Genomic DNA, 19,390 nt, shown 5'->3' with positions numbered 1-19,390 from the left:
GGGGGGGGACTCTCCTCTTGCCCACCTAAGATTCCTTCCCTCTTTACGTCGAATGTGGTGTCAGGGGGGCGTGCTTGAGATGGGGAGGCAGGCCAGAAAGCCAGCCCAGGGACAATAAGGCGAAAAGGGCCAACGAGTAATCTCCGCCTGCCTGAGAAGACTCTGCGGGAAGAGCAACTTTCTGGAAACTCAGCCTGCCCAGGGTGGGGTTGGGGCTCGTCTGGAATTCAGGGATTGCAAGACCTTCCTTTACTGTTTTCCGATGGAACGATCTCCCTCCTTTCGTGCCCAGAGTCCATTGGAACCGGGGAGAACTGCCTGGGATCTGGGAGGTGAATAGACGCCAGTGAAAAAGTCCTCGTGGGGGAGGGGTGGAAAGAAATCTCGGCTCCATCCCTTGCCAACGTTCTTTTTCTCTTTTCTGCGGCAGGCTCCGTACCCCACGGGACAGAACGCAGCGCCCACCACGCTGGTGTACCCCCAGGCCCCTCAAGCGATGAGCACGCAGCCTCAGACCCGCTCTCCGGTAAGAAGGCAGCCCCTCTCAGCTCAGCACGGCGTGTCTGTCCAGTGGAGGCCCAGCCTCTTCTCTCGCCTCCCCTCTGGTGCGGCTGCTGCTGGCAGAGGAGTCCCTGCTTCACTACGATTTGGGAGAAGGGGGAAAAGGGGATCCAAGACTGAGCTCCTTGGAGCTCGGCTCCTCTTCTCCGGGCTCCACGCATTTCTGCCCCTGTCTCTTGTGATCCTTGTCGTCACGCTGCAGTGTAAATGCAACACCCTCCCCCTCCCTCTCCTCCTCCCTCTCTCCGCCCCCGGATGAATTCTTGCTCGGCACCTTTGGGATTTTTGCAAACGGTGTGGCCTGCCGCCAGAGGAGCTTGGTGCCATCGCCCTGCCCCACGTCCTGGTGATCCTTTGCCATTTTGCATCATAAGGCTAAGTGCCATAAGGCTAAGTGCCATTTTGCACCATAAGGCTATTCAAAAACGGACGGCTAGCTGTCACGATACAGATGGAAGCCGTCCGTTCTCTTCCTCTTCCTCGTCACACCCACCCACTCACCCCTGGCGCCTGTGGGGCTGTGAGACGGAGGAGCGGAGGAGCTCTGCGCCCTTTGCTTCCAGCTGCCTGCTCTGGCTTCGAGGTAGGGAGGGACCCTCCAAGCTGGTGCTTCCTTAAGCCAGCCTCCCCCCCCCCCCCCACACACACACACTGACCCCAGTTTTGATATCTGGCGAGCCAATTTTGGAGGAACTTGGTTAGAAGTGAGCAAAGCAAGGCTTGGTGGCTAGAGGAAAGGGGTGACTTTGCCTCAGGAGTGCCTCTCTAAATTAGTTTTCTCGACAGCCCGGCAGAGCAATGCCCATCCCTTGCCTTGGCCCCTGGAAGCGGAGGAAGGTTTTGGAACAGAGTCCGGTTTACAGGTCCTTGGCGGGAAGAGGCTGGATAAAATACTACCTTGTAAGCAATATGACAAACTGTACTCCTTCGTGCAGACAGTCAGTCGTGCCCACGGCACTGCTTCCATTCTGTCGCCCTCCCCCCCCCCTTTTTGGTTTTTTTTTTTTTTTTTTTTGAATTTCCTCCCACCCCCTCACCCCCCATTGTTGACTGATCTACAGAAAAGCCCTGATCTTTTAACATCCGCTCAGGTTTGGCTCTCCTGACACCTGGCAGGTTCAGGCCCGTTAACTCTCAAGGCAGGGGAGACCTGGAGGCAGGGCTGCCGACTCAAAAACCAGCCCCCCCCAAACCCCCCCACCCTGAAGGAAAGCCCCAAAGGCTCACGGCGTTTTTCTAACCCTGGCTGGCCTTTGAATCGCACCGATTGAGGCAAATTGGCAACCTACGATCTCGGATCGGCAGCCCCTCAAAGCGCAGATCCCGTTGGGAAGATTTAACGGGGTAGAAGCTGCCTCTTAAAAGTTGTCAGCCTTTTTTTTTTTCTGTGGTCGTGAACAATTCCACCCCCCCACCCCCCTAAAATACTGTCCTGTGTGCAATTTTTCTTGCCATCTGTTGCCTCTCATTGCCACCCCATGACTAAAAACTGCTCACGTAACATTTCATTCTCCCCTTCTCCGCGCAAGTCCAAAACAAATGCAATTTTGGCTGCTCTCCAATCCCTCTTGCATTCTGTTCTGGGTTTGGTTGCATTGGTTTCTCACCCACCCACCCCGCCCCCCCCATCCCACCCCGTCCCTGGGTGGCGCTGAGGGTTGGGGGGGGGGTCACAACAAGTGGCCTTGTGTCCATTTCCCTCCTGGATCAAGGAAGGGCAGCAGCACGACTTCTTCCCAAGGGCTGCCCACGCACCCCATTTCTTTCAGCCATCGGGGCCGTGGGCAGACTGTGGCGCCTCCTCTGACTACGTCAGCTGGCTTTGCCACGGTGGTCCCAGGCCCATCCAAACCCCTCATCTCGCCATGTGCGCCAGCTCCCATGAGGCAAAAGGGAGTCCTGGCCTGCTAGTTCGTATGAGCCACGGTGGCGCAGTGGTTAGAGCGCAGTACTGCAGGCTACTTCTGCTGACTGCCGGCTGCCTGCAATTTGGCAGTTCGAATCTAACCAGGCTTCAGGTGGACTCAGCCTTCCATCCTTCCGAGGTGGGCAAAATGAAGACCCAAATTGTTTGGGGGCAAGAGGCTGACTCTGTAAACCGCTTAGAGGGGGCTGTAAAGCACTGTAAAGTGGTATATAAGTCTAAGTGCTATTGCTATTTTATGGCAATTTTTTTTTTTTAAATTTGATTTATATACCGCCCTTCTCCGGAGACTCAGGGCGGCTTACAATGCGTTAAGCAATAGCCTTCATACTTTTATATATTTATACAAAGTCAGCTTATTGCCCCCACAAACTGGGTCCTCAATTTACCTACCTTAGAAAGGATGGAAGGCTGAGTCAACCTTGAGCCTGGTGAGATTCGAACTTACAGTAATTGCAGACAGCTGGTGTTAATCACAATGCTATCAGTCTGCTGAGCCACCAGGCCCAGAGTTGCCAAATCACTCAGCTGGGGCAATGAAGGGCACTTCCCAATTGTGGGGCTTTCCCTAAGCCCCCTTCCCAACCACACTCTAGCCTCCAGTAGACGACACTGGGAGCCCAGATCGGCTTCTCTCTCCCCCCGTCCATCCCCCTCCCCTGGAAACGAACCCTTGAAATCTCTCTGAGCCACCAGTGACTACAGTTTGTTCTGTTGCTTACAGCTCCGGAGGAAGATGTGGCCAGTAGCTGATGGCAGCCAGCAGGAGAAATAGGCTAGGTTGTCGTCTTTCCCTAAAGTTGTTGTTCGGGTGCTCTTTGCGTAGCTTAGCATCTTCAGGTTTCCCAGAAGGCTTTGCAAAGGCGGGTGGGGCTGGTGGGGCAGCGTTTCTGCCCCGCATTTGGCCGGAGGAGCAGCGGAGGCCCTTTCTGTGTGGATCTGGCTGGGTCTGAGTGCTAGAGAAAGCTTATTTTGCGTATGTCTGGAGAGGAAAGTGTGTGGGGGGCCAGGAGTGCCGTTTGCCGGAGGGAGGGGCTGGGGAAGGCTGGCCCTTGTCTCCTCCAACCCTGGGGGCTTCAGAGCGCCCCCTCTAGGAAGAAACAATTGACCCGGAAGGTGCTTTGTGCCCTTGTTGCCCACTGGCCACTCGCTGTCCTGTCCTGTTTTTGGACACTTCTTCGGTCCCCTCGATGGGCTGATTAAATGATCGTTGCACAAGCCCGAGAGAGAGAGAGAGAGAGAGAGAGAAAGAAACAGGAGGAAATCATCTTTTTCTCCCGAGATCGTCCTATCTGCAGCTACTCTGAATTTATTTCAAGTATTCCCTAGCCCGCAACGGGCAGAACGAATGAAAAAGGAGTCAGTCAGAAAGATTTAGTGCCAAAAAAAAAGGAAAAAGGGGCCGAGGAGAGAGAAGGAAAACTCCCGGCTCTCTCTTCCTGGTGCTTTTCATGGCCAGCGGTTGCGCCGAAATGGTGCCGGAGAGGACGCCTCCTGTGGCTCGTGACGAAGGGCTGCCAAGGAAAGCTGGTCACTCTTCGGATGGACAGCCCCTGACCGAGAGGCCGGGCTGTTAAAACGGAAGCTGAGGGCAGGGCGGGCCAGGCCTCTTCTGCCCCCTTCCCTCCCTCCACGTTCAGCTCCCAGCTGCTGCTGCTGCTCTGCCTGGGGGCGTGGGGTGGGTCCCGCCACCTTCCCCCTTGGGAACACTCAGCCTGATTGCCCCCATGCACTCATGGGGTGGACTTTCACAGGGCTGCGGGCATAGGGAGCAAACTCCCTGTCCTGGCCACAGGTTCACCCATGAGGGGGTGTCCGCTGGGGTCAGCCGTGCCCCTCCCCTCCCTCCGTGTGCTGCAGCTGTGCTTCTGGTGTAGTGCTCTTTATTTCCTCATCTCTCATTTATGCACCCCCACCCCACCCCACCCCCCACCCCCCATGGGTTTCATTTGCATATAGTGTGACATTTTTGCCTTTTGTGGTGTTTCTGACTCTCTGTGCCTTCCCTTTTTTTGTGTTTTTGTTTCTCCCGCTTCTCCTTCAGTTTGCAGCTGGGCCTCGACCTGCCCACCACCAGGTATGGTACCCTCCTTGACCCCCCCATCACCTCCTCTTTCTACCTCCACTGCAGACTGGTTGGGGGATGGGGAAGGGGGGCGTTCTGTCTGTCTGGTCCTCCTGCTAATTCTCAAGGATGCTCTTTTGGAAGCACCTTAACCTCAGGCTCTGGGCGCCTCCCCTTTCTAACAGCTACTAATGCAGTTGCTTTCCTGGACAACCCCCTAACGGCCGTCTTCCACATGTCCCAAAGAGGGTGGTCTCGGCGCCCTTTGGTGCTTACTAGACCCTTTGAGAGGATGGTGGGGTTCCCAGTCTGCGGAGTGGGGAGACTTGCCCCCCCCTCCACAACCCACGCTTCCTAGCAAGCTGCTCTTCTGTTCCTCCCCTTTGTGTAAGATCAGGATGTATCCCTGCAGATTGTGGGGGGCGGTTTGTGTCTAATACAGAAGAGCTGCTGAATTGCTGTTAGGAAAGCAGGGCTCTGGTCTCACGGAGCCGAGACCGGCAAACCTGATAGCCAAAATGTCACCTGAGGTCGGTGTCCCGGCCTGAACCGAGCATCTGTGAGTCTCACGCGAGAACTGGTGAGGATTGTGAGATCCGGCATGGTTTAACTTGGATCACCTCTTTCTACTTAACACTTAATATTGGGGTTCCATGGGTGCCACCCAGGATTGCCGCTTGGCTGGATTCCTTAACTGGTCTGGGAGAGAGAGAGAGAGAGAGAAAGTCCAGAGGGGCTTCTCCATTCTCCCTTCCTCTCTGTGGCCCCACTTCTGTGTCGTTGAGGACTAGGAAAGAACCACTTGGGCTGTTGCACATTGAGGCTATCTCAGCTGAGCCCCTCCGCCCCTCCCCGGAGATGGGTGGAGAGTCATAGATCTGGATCGATAGGGAAGGCTGCCTCCTAACCCTCCTGAGGGCTCCTTGAAGGGACCATAAAGACGGGACGTATCTCGCACATCTGCTTATGCGCTTGATGAATTATATGCAGAGGTTACTGTGCAAAACGTCCGTACTGCACCTTTTTGATCTTCATGGACGCGATGAAATAAAAACACAGAAGTAATTAAAGGCAGCCTGGTCCCAGAACCGGATGTTAGCGGCAAGCGGATCACAAGTTGGAAGTTCAGAGCCCTGTTATGTCTTTCCCGCTCGGGGGGGGGGTTGTGGGCGGCAGAGGCCTGCCAAGTGCTGATTAATATGCTGGCCATAATAGAAGATGCCCAGTGTTGTTGTCAGGATCTCCGGACCGCAACCGGTCCCCCGTGAGGCCAAAAGCGGTGGCTTTTGGGCAGCAAGGTCATCAGACAAATGGCTGCTGTTACGGACCCGTGTCCGATATCTGGCGCGAGCGCAGAGGTCGCATCACTTGTGCGATCATCTTGTCATTTGACACTCTCTCCCCCCCAAATGCCCATAAACTCTGGGTCGGTTTGATCGATGCTGGCTGAATGTTTGTGGGGAACACACACACACACACACACATATACACACACACAAACAATATCTTGTGGGTCCTCCCAGAGCCTTTTGCGCGTTGCCTTCCCGTGCCCCTGACTTCGCCTTTGATGGCGTCCGCCATGATGTTTGTGCTGAGCCGCCACCTCCTGCAAATCCCTCGCAGGCAACTAGCACATCGGGACTTGCAACACGAAGCTGTTAAGAAACAACCGTGGGGGGTGGGGGGGGGAGAATGAACCATTATGGATGACAAAAGGGGGGGAGCCTAAAATTGCTGCTTCCTAGGAGAGCTGCTTCCCCGCAGGCTGAGAGTGGTCGTATGAAGACCTCTGTCAGAACTGGGGGTCTCTCGCAGCTCTCCCATTTGCTTGAAGTCCGGCCGTTTCAATCGGTCAGCCCCCGTATTGGTCAGCGGCTGAGTGGACACACCCTGCAGTGGAGATGCTGTCCGAGCCTTGTCATGTTGGGGAGAGCAAGGGGGTTGATAATTCTCCTCCTCTCCTGTTCTTCCCTCGCGTACAGGCAGTCCTCGACTTACGACCACAATGGAGCCCAAAAATTTCTCTTGCTAAGCGAGACGATTTGCTCCGTGAATTTCTGCCCCCTTTTTGCAACCTTTCTTGCCACCGTTAAGTGAATCCGGCTTCGCTGTTGACTTTGCTTGTGTCAGAAGGCCGCCAAAGTGGATTGCACGACACCGGGGACGCTGCGAGCATCATAAATCGGAGTCAGCTGCCAAGTATCTGAATTTTTTTTTTTTTTAATTTGATTTATATGCCGCCCTTCTCCGGAGACTCAGGGCGGCTTACAATGTGCTCAGCAATAGCTTTCATCCTTTTGTATATTTATACAAAGTCAGCTTATTGCCCCCACAAACTGGGTCCTCAATTTACCCACCTTAGAAAGGATGGAAGGCTGAGTCGACCTTGAGCCTTGGCGAGATTCGAACCTGCAGTCATTGCAGGCAGCTGGTCTTAATAACCAGCTTAATAACAGGGTGCCTTAGACCACTGTACTACCAAGGCTATTTTAATCCCGTGACCGCACAGGGATGTGGCAACCGTTGTGAAAGCATGGAAAAAATGGTTGTCAGCCGTGTTTTCTTTTTTTTTTTTTTTTTTATTCATTGATACTGTAACTTCAAACGGTCACTGTCGTAAGTCGAGGACTACCTGTATTAGACGGGCCAAACAGGTGGTTGCCAGGTGAGGGAAGGGGAAACAGGTAGAAACGTATATCTTTTCTGCTTCTGTGTTTCCATGGACCGGAACAGAGCTTCCTAGGTGCAACCAAGTGCCCCAGCTCTCTCCTGGCCTGGGCAGGGCAGCGTCCCAAGGAAAGGCAACAAAAGGAGAAGCTTGCTGGACTGTGCGGGGTTAAAAGCCGCTCCTGTCCTCTTGGGACTGGCTGCCCCGGAGTTAATGCTGGGCCAGGGTGGCATTTTCTCACCTTGGTCTCAACTAGTCCTGAACTATCCTGTTTCTCCCAAAAGAAGACACCCCCTGATAATAAGCCCAATCGGACTTTTGAGCACATGGCAATAAGGCCAAGGGCTTATTTCAGGGTTCAAAAAAATATAAGACAGGGTCTTATTTTCGGGGAAACACGGTAGTGCAGGAATTTGGATGCTGGAGAGGGTGGGGTAGTGGAGAATGAGTCCCAAGGAACGCTGGTTTTACGGCTCCTGTCCTATCCACCCTCCTGGGATGAAGACAGCTGCTTCTCCCAGTGAGCAGAAGTGGGAACTGGTGCCCTGAGGCCCTTCCCAAGGTCCAGAGGTTGTATTCATCCGGTTCGGACCGGTTCAAGCGAACCGGTTGTGGAAATAGCCCGCCCATCTGCCCTGGCTCTATGCTGTCCTATTTAGGCACGTTTTTGAGTCCAAGAGCATGCGTGGAGGCGCACACACTCACATTTTCGTTACTGGTCGAACCCGTAGGTAAATTATGTGCATCCCACCTCTGCCCGGGTCCCAGGCTAGCCTCTTGTTTGGGCTGAACGTGCCCTGTATGGAGGGGTCCCTGCCCTCACCCAGAAGCCAATCCGACGTTCGGCAGCGCCTGGTAGCTCTCCGTTCTGCTGTGCACTCCGGGGTCTCAGGTCAGGTCTGGGGAAAGGAAATCCTTTCTCCCCTGCCAGCAGCCTCTGAGTAGGATTTGGTATGTCCTCAACTACCTTGGGCTTCCACCCTGCAGTAGAAGAGGCAGGCCCAGGAAGGAGGGAGAGGTGATTCGGGCAACCCCAGACTCTTCTTGCTCCCTGGCTCTTCTTGGAATAGATAATATTGGCGCCTGGCGGGCAGGTCAGCTCCATCCAGGGTGGTGTCCTGGGTGCCTCGGAGGTTAGCTGGGCCAGGCCGAGCGGGCCGAGGTCCTCGGTTGCATGTTGGCCCCCTCCCTCCCCCTCCCCAGGGTTGACCTATCAGCTGTTCCACCGGCTTTCTTTTTATTTCCTGCTGCTTCGTTGTTGAAGGGAGGATTCAGACCGATCCAGGTAACTTTCGCTACTGGCTCTGCATGGCCCAACTGTCTCTTTGCTCTCACCCCCCCCTCATTAACGATTGGATGTTTTAATGCTTGCACCTTCATACACGAGAGAGAGAGAGAAGGGAAAAAGAAAGAGGGAGAGAGAAAGAGAATCTACATGTTAAAAATGCCACCACTTTGCCATCTTAAACCAGAGCTCTTGGCCCTCCCGCCTATTGTCTTGGGGACAGGGATGAGACACAATTTAAAGCCAGGTTGCCACCTTTTTAAAATCTTTTCACGAGGAGGAGCCGCACTTCCTCAAGGTAACCTGGATGGCCGTGCGGGGGATCTTGTGGGCCTGTTTGCGGCCTCGGTTCGGCTTTGGGAGCAGGACTTCCCAAGCGCCAAGAGGGTTCGGTCTGCGTCCTGCCTCGGTCCCGCTGCTCCAGAAACGTGGGCCGCCTTGAGCAAGGGCTGCCTACCTTTCAGTCGGGAGCCCGGAGATCCTTTCTGGTGCCTGTGATCCACTAACCCACCGGATTCCTTGCTTGCCTTTCCGCTCCCCCCCCCCCAGTTTTTCCAGAGGCCTCAAATCCAGCCCCCTCGAGCTACGATCCAGAACAGCAGCCCCTCCCTCCGCCCAGGCGCACAAACCCCTACGGCTGTCTATCAGGCCAATCAGCACATCATGATGGTCAACCACCTCCCGATGCCCTATCCGATGCCTCAGGGGCCCCAGTACTGTATTCCACAGGTAAGGTTGCCGCCGCCCGCTTCTGCTGTGCCTGGGGTGTTGTGGTGGTGTGGGACTGTGCTGTGGGCGTCCTTCCTCCCCCTCCCCGCCCTTGGTATTCACCAGTTTTTAAGCTTTTGCCTGAAAGAAGGCTGGGAACGCCACCCTTGGAAAAGCCGTGGCAGGTGACTTCACCTGGTGGGCATCGCAAGCCCTCTGTTCTCCTGCCAGGGAGGGAGGTTGCTGAGTTTTCATGGCTTGAGGAGGAAGATGGAGGGGTGAGGGGTCAGAGGAAGGCAGAACTTGCCCTCTGGTGCTTTTCCAGTCAGAGGCCTGCTTTGTGTCCTCCCTGGGGAGAGGGGGGAAGGCGCTTTCTCCTTTCTCACTGGTGTTTTTTCCCTGTTGTGCCCTCATGCCTGATGCCATCCATTCCTTCTGCAGTATCGGCACAGCGGTCCTCCTTACGTGGGGCCCCCACAACAATATCCTGTTCAGCCCCCAGGGCCTGGCCCCTTTTATCCAGGACCGGGGCCTGGAGAATTCCCCAACGCCTATGGTAAGATGTTCCTCAGCGAAATCCTGGTCCCTTTCTTCTTCCCCCCTCCCCAGGGGTTAAATGCTACCAGTTCAGACCGGTTCGGGGGAACCGGTAGTAAGAAATGCTACCAATTCGGGCGAACCGGTATTTCTGACAATCAGCTGTGACGGGTGATTTATATTAAGCTAGAATCTTCGGATTTCCTGTTTCCTAGCTAATTAAATCGCGTGGCACAGCGGATTCCCCCTCCCCTTGCTATTCTACTTACCTTTGCAGCCTTCGGAAGGCTTCAAAATGTTCCTTTTTTAGTGCTGTGCTGGCGGGCCTCAGGCGTGCATGCGTGTGCAAAGTGCGCGCTCAGTAATAGACTTCAGAGGATTTCAGCCCTCCCCCCCGCCCAATGTATCTGTCCAGCCTGGGGGCTCATCCCAGAGCTCCTGCAGGGTATCTGAACGGCTCCCGGCTTGGGGAGGGTTGGCTAACCCGAAAAGTGGCTCCATTCAGCCCCAGCCGGATGGGCTTTTTATTTTATTTTTTTCCTTCCCTCGTTCCAGGAGCCCCTTTCTATCCGAGTCAGCCGGTGTATCCGTCGACGCCCATCATAGTGCCTACCCCGCCACAACAGCCGCTCCCACCCACCAAGCGGGAGAAGAAGACGGTAAGCGCTCTCCGTGGGGGCTTCCCATGGGTTGGAGCGGTTGACAGGGCCAGGAGGCCGATCTCAGCTGCTGGAGGCAGCGCCCCCGAGGGGTGGCATCAAGCAAGGGCACTGCCGGCTGTCCGCATTTCGGCGGTTCGATCCTCACCGGGCTCGAGGTTGACTCGGCCTTCCGTCCTTCCGAGGTCGGTAAAACGAGGAGCCAGATTGTTAGGGGGCGGCGATAGGCTGCCTCTGCAAACCGCTTGGAGAGGGCTGCAAAGCACCGTGAAGCGGTCTATAAGTCTTAAATACTATTGTTCAGAAGAACAGGAAACACGTTTCAATGGCACAGGGAACGGCAGGGTGTTTAGCTCTTCGGTGGCCCCAGGAGGGCATCTGAGGGTGACCTCTGCTGCCTGGGCACCTTCAACGATGCCAAACTGGGTCTGGCTTGGCCTCCCCGTGGCAGGAAGGACTCAGTGGTTTCCTTGTTTTATGTGACAGATCCGCATCCGGGATCCGAATCAAGGGGGCAGAGACATAACGGAAGAAATTATGTCTGGCGGAGGGAGCAGGAACCCCACGCCTCCTGCTGTCCGGCCCACCTCTACCCCTACGCCTCCCCAGGTAACCAGCCCTCCCTGCCCTCCTTTCTCCAGGCGAATCCGCCTTGCAAACGTGTTTTGGGAACGTCTCTATAGTAGCTCCTGCTGTGCCTCTACTGTCCTAAGGGAGAGAGAGGGTCTCCAGTACAGGTAGTCCACAATTGAGGCCAAAATTTCTGTTGCCAAGCGAGACAGAATTTTGCCCCATCTTACGACCTTGCCACCGTTGTTAAGTGAATCGCTGCAGCTGTTAAGCTAGTCGTGAAGCGAATCTGGATTCCCCCCCCCCATTGTCTTTGCTTGTCAGAAGGCTGCCAAAGGGGATTGCCCCTCCCCCCCCTTCCCGGGGATGTTGCGACCGTCACAAATCTTAAGTCAGTTGCCAAGCATCCGAATTTTCATTGTGTAACCCTGGGGACGCTGCCACGGTCGTACGCATGAGAAACAGTTGAGCGGTCGCTGAACGAACCATTGTATGTCGAGGACTTACCTGCGGTTCTTTGTCCTTTACAGTAGTGGCCAAAATTGTGGAAACCTTTTGCGAAAAGTGTATTTTTGAGGTTTGATGGCTAATCTCACCACTTTTTTTTTTGGCGTTTCAAGATAATCCTATTCCACTGAATATGGAATGGCCTGGGAATAGCCCAGCTCTGAACCCAGCTGTAAATCTATAGAGCCGATTAAAGAAACTGGTTAGTCAGAAGTGACCCAGCAATAAAACCCAGTTAATAGAAGCCATCCTTCCATCTTGGTTTCACATTAGAACAGCTGCAGAACTCAAAGACTTGGTTCACTCCATGGGAAGACGTTGTAAGGCCATCATTCATGCTAAAGGTTACCCAACTAAGGATTAACTGACATGGTGATCATTTTTGTCTATCTCGTTTTTTCTACGGTGATCATTTTTGTATATCTCATTTTTTTCTACGTGTTTGACTTTTCTTTATGCTGTAACTACTAATAGCAAATCCTTCATAAAAGATTGCATTACGTTCTTGATTAAATTATCTTTCCATTGATATATAATTTTATGGTAAAAGGTAAAGGTTCCCCTCGCACATATGTGCTAGTCATTCCCAACTCTAGGGGGCAGTGCTCATCTCCGTTTCAAAGCCGAAGAGCCAGCCCTGTCCGAAGATATCTCCGTGGTCATGTGGCCGGCATGACTCAGCGCCAAAGGCTCACGGAGTGCTATTACCTTCCCATCAAAGGTGGTCCCTGTTTTTCTACTTGCATTTTTTACCTGCTTTCGAACTGCTAGGCTGGCAGAAGCTGGGACAATTAACGGGAGCTCGCCCCGTTATGCGGCACTAGGGATTCCAATCTCTGAACTGCCGACCTTTCAGTGGACAAGCTCAGCATCTTAGCCACTGAGCCACTGCGTCCCTCTAATTTTATGGTACTACTCAAAAAAAAAAAGTGGTGTTATTAGCTAGTTTTATAAAATACACTTTTCCCAAAAGCTTTCCACAATTTTGGCAGCCTATCTTCTGGGCCCTTGTGGGTGCAGTGTTGTGGGGCGGGAGAGGAATTAATTTGATCTACGTACGCTTCCACCTGAACACCTCTTGGGTTTCTAAAAGAGCAGCCCTGCCTTCTCTCACCCTCAGCCCACAACTGAACAACCCAGGACCGCCACAACGTTCAGCTGCAGCGATCCTGCAGCATTGGGCTGTCAGTGCTGTTGCAGTGGCCACAGCATCCGTGGCGGCCTGCTCCTTCTCTCCCTTTCCCTATCGCATCCAGCGGGTCAGTCCGGACCTCTGGTAGGAACTTCCCCGTCTTTTGATGAAGGGCAGAGAAAGTCCACGGGCTTCTCGTCAGGGGAGATCAGCCCCCTTGGGATGCCCTTCTCCGAGCCCGAAGAGAAGGAGGGCTGTGGGAGGGATGGAGGTCCCTGCTGGGACCTCTTTTCTGGCTTAACTGGTGCCCTTTTGGGGTTGCTGGGGTTTTTAATTTATTTATTTTTTATTTTATTTAATTTATATACCGCCCTTCTCCCGAAGGACTCAGGGCGGTGAACAGCCATAATAAAAAGAATGTACAAAAATAGAATTTAAGAGCAGATTAAAATAATTAAATCATGGGCCGAATTTAAAACTCTCATTTTAAAACCAATTTTAAAACCCCATTAAGACCAAATTAAAATCATTTATCCCATCAGATCTAAATTTAGATCTGATTTAAATCATTCTATCCTTGTTCTTTCTGGCTGGGCCCATGATGGCAAACCTATGCCACGCATACCACAGGTGGCACACACAGCCCTCTCTGGGCACGTGCACCATCACCAGCTGCCCTTCTGGTTTCCAGCATGCACATGTGTGCCAGCCAGCTGGTCTTCTCGGGTGCCGGAGCACCTGAAAATGGCCCGAAAAACAGCCAAAAAATAGGCCATTTTGGGGCCGTTTTCGGGCCATTTCCTGGGCTGTTTTTGGCCTGAAAAACGGCCCAAAAACACGACCAAACCAGCCAAAAAACAGGCATGAGCGCGCCTGCCAGCTGGTTTATGGGTTTCCGGTGCTCTGGTGTGCACGAAGACCAGCTGGCTGGCGGGCATGTGCCTGCCGGAAACCCGAAGACCAACTACTGTATTTTTCGGAGTATAAGATGCACCGGAGTATAAGACGCACCTTAGTTTTTAGGGAGGAAACTAAGAAAAAAGCTGATTGGCAGGTAGATCGGCCTCCCAGAATACCCCCAATCAGCTGTTCCCAGAGGTGAATTTTAGCAACAGGTTCCTTGGTTGTGAGCTCTGTGCCTTGCTTTTTTTCCCCCCTTTTTTCCCCTGCCTCTGAAACTTCTGAAACTCTTGTTTCAGAAAAAACTTTTTTTCCTGCTTCTGAAAGCCTCCGAAACAGCTTCAGAAAAAAAGCCTCTGAAGCTCTGTTTGGAGGCTTCTTTTCTGAAGCTTCGTTTCTGATGCTTTTTTTCAGCCTCTGAAACCTCCGTTTGAGAAGCTGGATGAGGCTACATTCGGAGTATAAGGCAAACCCAGATTTTCACCTTCTTTTTTGGGGGGAAAAGGGTGCGTCTTATACTCTGAAAAATACGGTAGTCATTGGGTTTCCAGCACTCCGGCGCACGAGCATGAACGCACGTTCCAGTTTGGGCACTCAGCGCTGAAAAGGTTCGCCATCACTGGGCTTGACCCTTTCAGGGTCAGTGGAACTTGGGGAGCTTAGAAGGATGGCAGGTGTGTGTGTGTGTGTGTGTGTGTGTGTGTGTGTGTGTGTGTGTGTGGGTTTTCCCCTAGCCCAGGATCCTCGGCCCATTGCCTGGGGTGGCGGGTTCGAGACGTGCAGAGAGCTGTGCCCTGCTTCAGTGCAGCTGCCGGTAGTAATGTTCTTTCTCTTCCCACTTTTCTCCTGTTGCTTTCCTCTTGTCCCTCCCTCCTAAACCCCCCCCCCCATATTTATATTACGGTTTGGTTTTCTTCCTTTTTCGAATTTCTTCTCCTTCTCCTCCTTTTCCTTTTCCTTCTCCTTCTTCTTCTCCTCCTTCTCCTCATCCTTCTCCTTCTCCTTCTCCTTCTCCTTCTCCTCCTTTTCCTTCTCCTTCTCCTCCTCCTCCTTCTCCTTCTCCTTCTCCTTCTCCTCCTTTTCCTTCTCCTTCTCCTTCTCCTTCTTCTCCTCCTCCTTTTCCTTTTCTCCTTCTTTTCCTCCTCCTTTTCCTTTTCCTTTTCCTTCTCCTTGTTCTCTTTCTCCTCCTCCTCCTCCTCCTTTTCCTTCTTCTCTTCCTTTTCCTTCTCCTTTTCCTCCTCCTCCTCCTCCTCCTTCTTCCTCTTCCTCTTCTTCTCCTCCTCCTCTTCCTGCCCTTTTTCTCCCTCCCTCCCGCCTGCCCTGCCTGCTTGCTTGCTTGCATTCCCACTTTGCCGTTTTTTACATTCTCACACTCATTATCACTCTCTTTTTTTTTTTTTTTGGTACCTCCAATCTCAGCAGCAGCAGCTGCCCAGCCAGGTCCCTGAGCACAGTCCTGTGGCCTGCGGGACTGTGGAGATCTCTCCCCTTCCTGCCAGCAGCCCCATCGCGACGACGGGTGGCCTCAAGCAAGGTGGGTGGATGGACAGCTCGTCCTGGTTGGAGAGAGAGGTGGGTTTCGCCTCCCCTCCTCCCTCCCTCCTCCTGAGGATCGGTGGGGGCAGAGGAGAGGCTGAGTTCCCCCCCTCGCCCCGCCTCCCATTCTGGACAGGAGGGGATTGGTTGTCTTGAGCCCCATCTGCAAAGACTTAAAAGGACTCGGGGAAGCCGAAATCCAATGACCTTAACCCAGCCTTATTCCCAATGCTCTGCCCTGGCCTCTCTTTCAGCAGCCAAACCTGTAGGAGAAGCTGGACCCGCCCCCATCTCTTGGGACAAGTGGTTCGAGGCATGCCCCCCTCCTCCCACTTCCCCAGTCCTGCCGCAGCCTGGCCCAGGTCCTGCTAAGCTGCTCCCAGGCCTCTTTTGTGCTTAGGGATTGGCAGCCTGGCGCTCCAGTCCTTCCTGGCCTGAGGGAGGATCCCAGCCCCACCTTGGCCATCTGGAGTGGGGAGGAGTGCAGAGACGGATGGGATTTTTGTATAGAGGCATCTAGGACTTGGTCCTCTTGGATTCGTGGTTTGAATTCTGTATCCGTTTCTATCTGTCACTGATACTGTGTTTTCCGCACACCCCCTACCTCCTCCTGGTAGAGGAAGGATGGTTTATATATTTTAAAATGCAGTAAGAAAATTCAAATCGCATAGAACGCACATGCTTCGTGCTGCTATCCCCACCCACCAGGACCGTTTCCTCACCACGTGGTTTGGCCCCCCCCATTGCCCCCCTCTCCTCTCACACCTCCCCACTGTTGGATCAACCTTCCCCTTGCTTAGCGCTTCTCTTCCACTTTGTCTTTCAAACATGGGTGGCAATATCCTGGTTCAGAACGATGGGCTTTGTTGGGATGACTTAAGTCTAAAGGGAAATGAGAGCTAAGACAGCCCACTCCTCCCTGGGGCGACCCTCAATCCCGCCCCACCTGGAGGGCCGCCGTAGCTTCGGAACAGCCTTGGCTCCAGAGCAGCAAACTCCTCCTCGTCCTGCAGAGCTTTGCTTCTGCCCTCAGGCCAAGCAGCTCTCGAGAAGGCCACCCCTTGCTGTTGCTACCTGGCAGCCAAAAGATTGCTGGCTTTTCATGGTCTGTCCAGGGATGGGCTTCAAAAATATTAGCAAGGGGTTTTCTGCCCGGTTGCTGGGTGGGCGTGGCCTAGTCGGTCTGCTGCACCATGGTGTGTGTGGGGGTGTTTTTGCCCTCCCCGGGCTCTGGAGGCCTTCCCGAACTTCCGGTAGGCCCATTTTTCACCCTCCTCAAGCCTCTGCATATGCCCTGCACTTAACCTACATCCAAAATGGGCCGCATGGAGACTCCTGGGAGGGATGGGGCAGGGCCAGCCAGGAATGGGATTTGCAGGTTCTCTGAACTGATAGAGGTTCTCCCGAACCCCTGTGAACCCCCAGCAGTCCACCCCTGGGTCTGTCCTTTCGGGTGTGTGGCTCTCTGAGATCGAAATGAATGGGGGGGGGGAATCTGTGGGTTCCTCCATCGTGGGTTGGCAAAGAGGTGTACCGAGGAGAGCTGCAGCTGGTGGGCCTTGGAGGGGAGTGAGGTGGGGGCAGCGTCCGTTCGGTCTGACGGGGCTCGGCGTTTGTAATTCTGCCTTTCTCCTTTTCCCCAGAAGAGAAGCCTAAAACAGATCCAGTATTAAAATCTCCTTCCCCTGCCCTCAGACCAGAGCCGAGTGGAGAGAGGAAAGAACAAGCGGGCCTGACTGCGGAGACCCCCCCCTGCCCAGAGACCTCCTTGGAGCCTTCTAGTCCCGCTGGAGCCCCCTCCCTTGCAGTCGTGCCCCCCAGCAGGTTGCCACTTGCATCGGGCTCCTCGCAGGATGGGTGCGAACTGGCTTCCCCGCCACAGGAGGCTCCTCCTCCGCTTGCCAGGGCTGGGCCCTGCCTGGAATTGCCCAGCTGCCCCCTGGTGGAGGAGGCCGACCCAGAGAGATGTCGGGAGCCCTCTAGGATAGTCCCCAACGACCTGCACCAGACTCCTAGTGCTAATCTAATTAATGAACTCAATGGAGTTCCCGAAAGGGTAACGCTCAGCGAGAACATCCTGGAACTCGGCGGACCGAAGGAAGCCGTGCCGCCAGCCCTGGAACCGGCGAGTGAAGAGCCGGAGGTCGAATGTGCGCCACCTGCGGCTTCTGTGGCTCTTCCCGGCTCTCCCTCGCCGCCTCCGAAGCCTCCCCACTCTCCCCTTGCCCTGCCCGTGGCTCTCGCCCCCCATCTTCCCCCGTCTCCTCCCCGCTCGCCTTCCCCTCCTCTCCCGCCGGGTGGTGCTCCCGCCGCCCTCCAGGGGGATTTGGACAGAGAGGAGTCCCCCAAACTGACTCTGAGCGAAGACGCTCCCAATGCGAAAGACGAACTGGAGGTGGACGGCCGGCCGGAAGAAGAAGAAGAGTTGGAAGAGGATGACTTCCAGGGCTTGAGTGCCAAGACAGACCCTGAAGAAGGTGAGTCAGCATGCAGGTCTTGGCCTTCCCCTCCTGGGCGACTCTAGACTCTGTTCTGACCCAGGCTCCCTTAAAAGTCAGGAAGCAGAGTCTTGGTCCCGGCGAAACCGCTTTTATTTACACGACTCTGAATTACTTTCATTCACAGTCAGCAAGGCTTGTCCAAACAGTTTTTCAAAGGAATATTTATCAACACAGACCTTATCTCGCTTGGCAAGCTGCCACGTAACTTGTTTCCAAACACAGTACAAGGCAAAACTTGACCCAGAGTCTCTTAGAGTTACGAACAGAACTTTCCACTCTTGAATCAAACGAATGAATGAATTGTTTCCTGCGGAAGCCCCCTCCCCATTCGCTCCTCTTTTGTTTCCTATGGGAGGGGCCAATCACTTCCAAGGTGCGGCTTTACTCCTGAGTCGACCCTGCTTTCTGAGTTGTTCTTGTCTTCTGGCAGCTCTGCACATGCGCACCCTGGGAATGGGCTCCAGTTGTTCCTCTGCCTCGCTGCTGTCTATCTCCCTCCCTGCCTCCGACGCAGAGCCCTCGTCCGAGCTTTCCCCAGCCCCCAGGACTGGCCCATGTTCCTCCCCAACCTCCTCACTGTCCGACTCTGCTGCCAGCTTAGCTACAACAGACTTTTCCTGCTCCAGACTTCCTTTGGGGGTGGGAAATGATCCCTTTTTGATCCGCTTTGCAGCCCCAACAGCTGCAGCTGCACCAAAGACGTGTAAGAAACCAAAAGAACAGAGCCAGGCAGCCGACGAAGGGCTGGAGGCGGCGGAGCCTGAGGTGAGTTGGGAGGAGCCCCTCTGCGCCCAGCGGGGCAGGTGGGCACTCGTCTCCCAAAGACACAACACCGGCTGGGCCTCCCCTGATGCCAGTCTGCTCAACTGGAGTGAGCTTCCTCCCGCCAAAGGATGATGGATTTTGGGGAGGGGGAGAGAGACGAGGGAGGAAGAGCTCGGATTAGTCTGGCCAAGAGGTTGGGTGGAAGGTGGGACCTGGGAGGGGGGGGCTCCTAGCAGCTCCCAGTTGTCTGCAGTGGGGAGTGAGTTTTTGGCTTCCCCCTTTGCTGAGTGAAGCTGCTGCGCTGCTTGCTGGACCCAAAGAGGGGTTAATTCAGGCCTGGCCTCTCTCTGCTTCAGCCTCAGGCAGAAGAGGCGCTCGGAGGGGAGCGGATCCCCGAAGCTGAGCAAGAAGCTGGGAGTCTCGACAGGGCCTCTTCATCCGACCTGAAAGTAGCCAACGTGACGGAAGAAAACGGCGAGCAGGAAGGAGAGTCTGTCAGCAATGGGGCCGAGGAGGCTCCCGAGAGGGAAGGTGTCTGCACGGAGAGCGCCAGCGAAGCCCCCACCTACCCGCACAAGCCAGGTAGCCTCCATCCTCGGCCTGGTCTCCGAGCTCAGAGAGGGGAAACTCCCTCAGGCAGCCCCCTCCCCCAATCTCACGGGAACAGAGAGGGCGGCTCCAGGGAGAGAGAGAGGTCTCAGCAGTTGACAACCTGCATCCTGCAGGACCAGAATCTGGAAGTGGGCTGTGCCTGATAGGCCAGGTGGTTCGCTTTCGGGGGGAGGGGGGGCAGTCCTGCCGTGGTTTCAGAGAGTGAGGAAGAGGAGGGCTGCCTTCCTCTTTTAGAGACACCTGGCCCCTCCACCAGGTGCTTTGGCTGCTGCTCCGCCCCTTGCGTTCCAGTTCAATTCTGAACAAAACCAGACTTTGGGTGGGTTGCCGTATGTGTGTGTGTGTGTGTGTGTTCGTTTGTGCGTGCTCTCCCTTTCAGAGGGATCCAGGGGATTCCAAAATAGCCTCATTGCCACATCCCGCCATCCTTTGGGGACTCGATGGTGTGTTAGGTGCACCA

General features: G+C 54.5%; 1 protein-coding gene across 6 annotated transcripts in view; it reads left to right on the top strand.

Moving 5' to 3' along the window:
* The window catches only part of EIF4G3 (eukaryotic translation initiation factor 4 gamma 3), a 60,346-nt gene that overhangs the window by 24,414 nt on the left and 16,542 nt on the right, over window positions 1-19,390 (top strand). For 4 of the 6 annotated variants that reach the window (XM_070956181.1, XM_070956177.1, XM_070956176.1 and 1 more), the window contains exons 5-14: window positions 431-526; window positions 4,530-4,562; window positions 9,053-9,232; window positions 9,653-9,767; window positions 10,304-10,407; window positions 10,894-11,016; window positions 14,936-15,050; window positions 16,696-17,529; window positions 18,227-18,318; window positions 18,675-18,900. In XM_070956181.1, coding sequence (XP_070812282.1) covers window positions 431-526; window positions 4,530-4,562; window positions 9,053-9,232; window positions 9,653-9,767; window positions 10,304-10,407; window positions 10,894-11,016; window positions 14,936-15,050; window positions 16,696-17,529; window positions 18,227-18,318; window positions 18,675-18,900 — 1,918 coding nt within the window. Of the gene's footprint in view, window positions 1-313; window positions 333-430; window positions 527-4,529; window positions 4,563-9,052; window positions 9,233-9,652; window positions 9,768-10,303; window positions 10,408-10,893; window positions 11,017-14,935; window positions 15,051-16,695; window positions 17,530-18,226; window positions 18,319-18,674; window positions 18,901-19,390 lie in introns of those variants that run through there. The other 2 variants (XM_070956180.1, XM_070956178.1) reach the window with 2 other exon arrangements.

The sequence above is a fragment of the Pituophis catenifer genome, unplaced genomic scaffold (assembly GCF_029215685.1).
Source record: "Pituophis catenifer annectens isolate HBS135680 unplaced genomic scaffold, rPitCat1.0.hap2 SCAF_18, whole genome shotgun sequence".
Taxonomy (NCBI): Eukaryota; Metazoa; Chordata; class Lepidosauria; order Squamata; family Colubridae; genus Pituophis; species Pituophis catenifer.
This window is presented reverse-complemented; position numbering and strand designations above follow the sequence as displayed.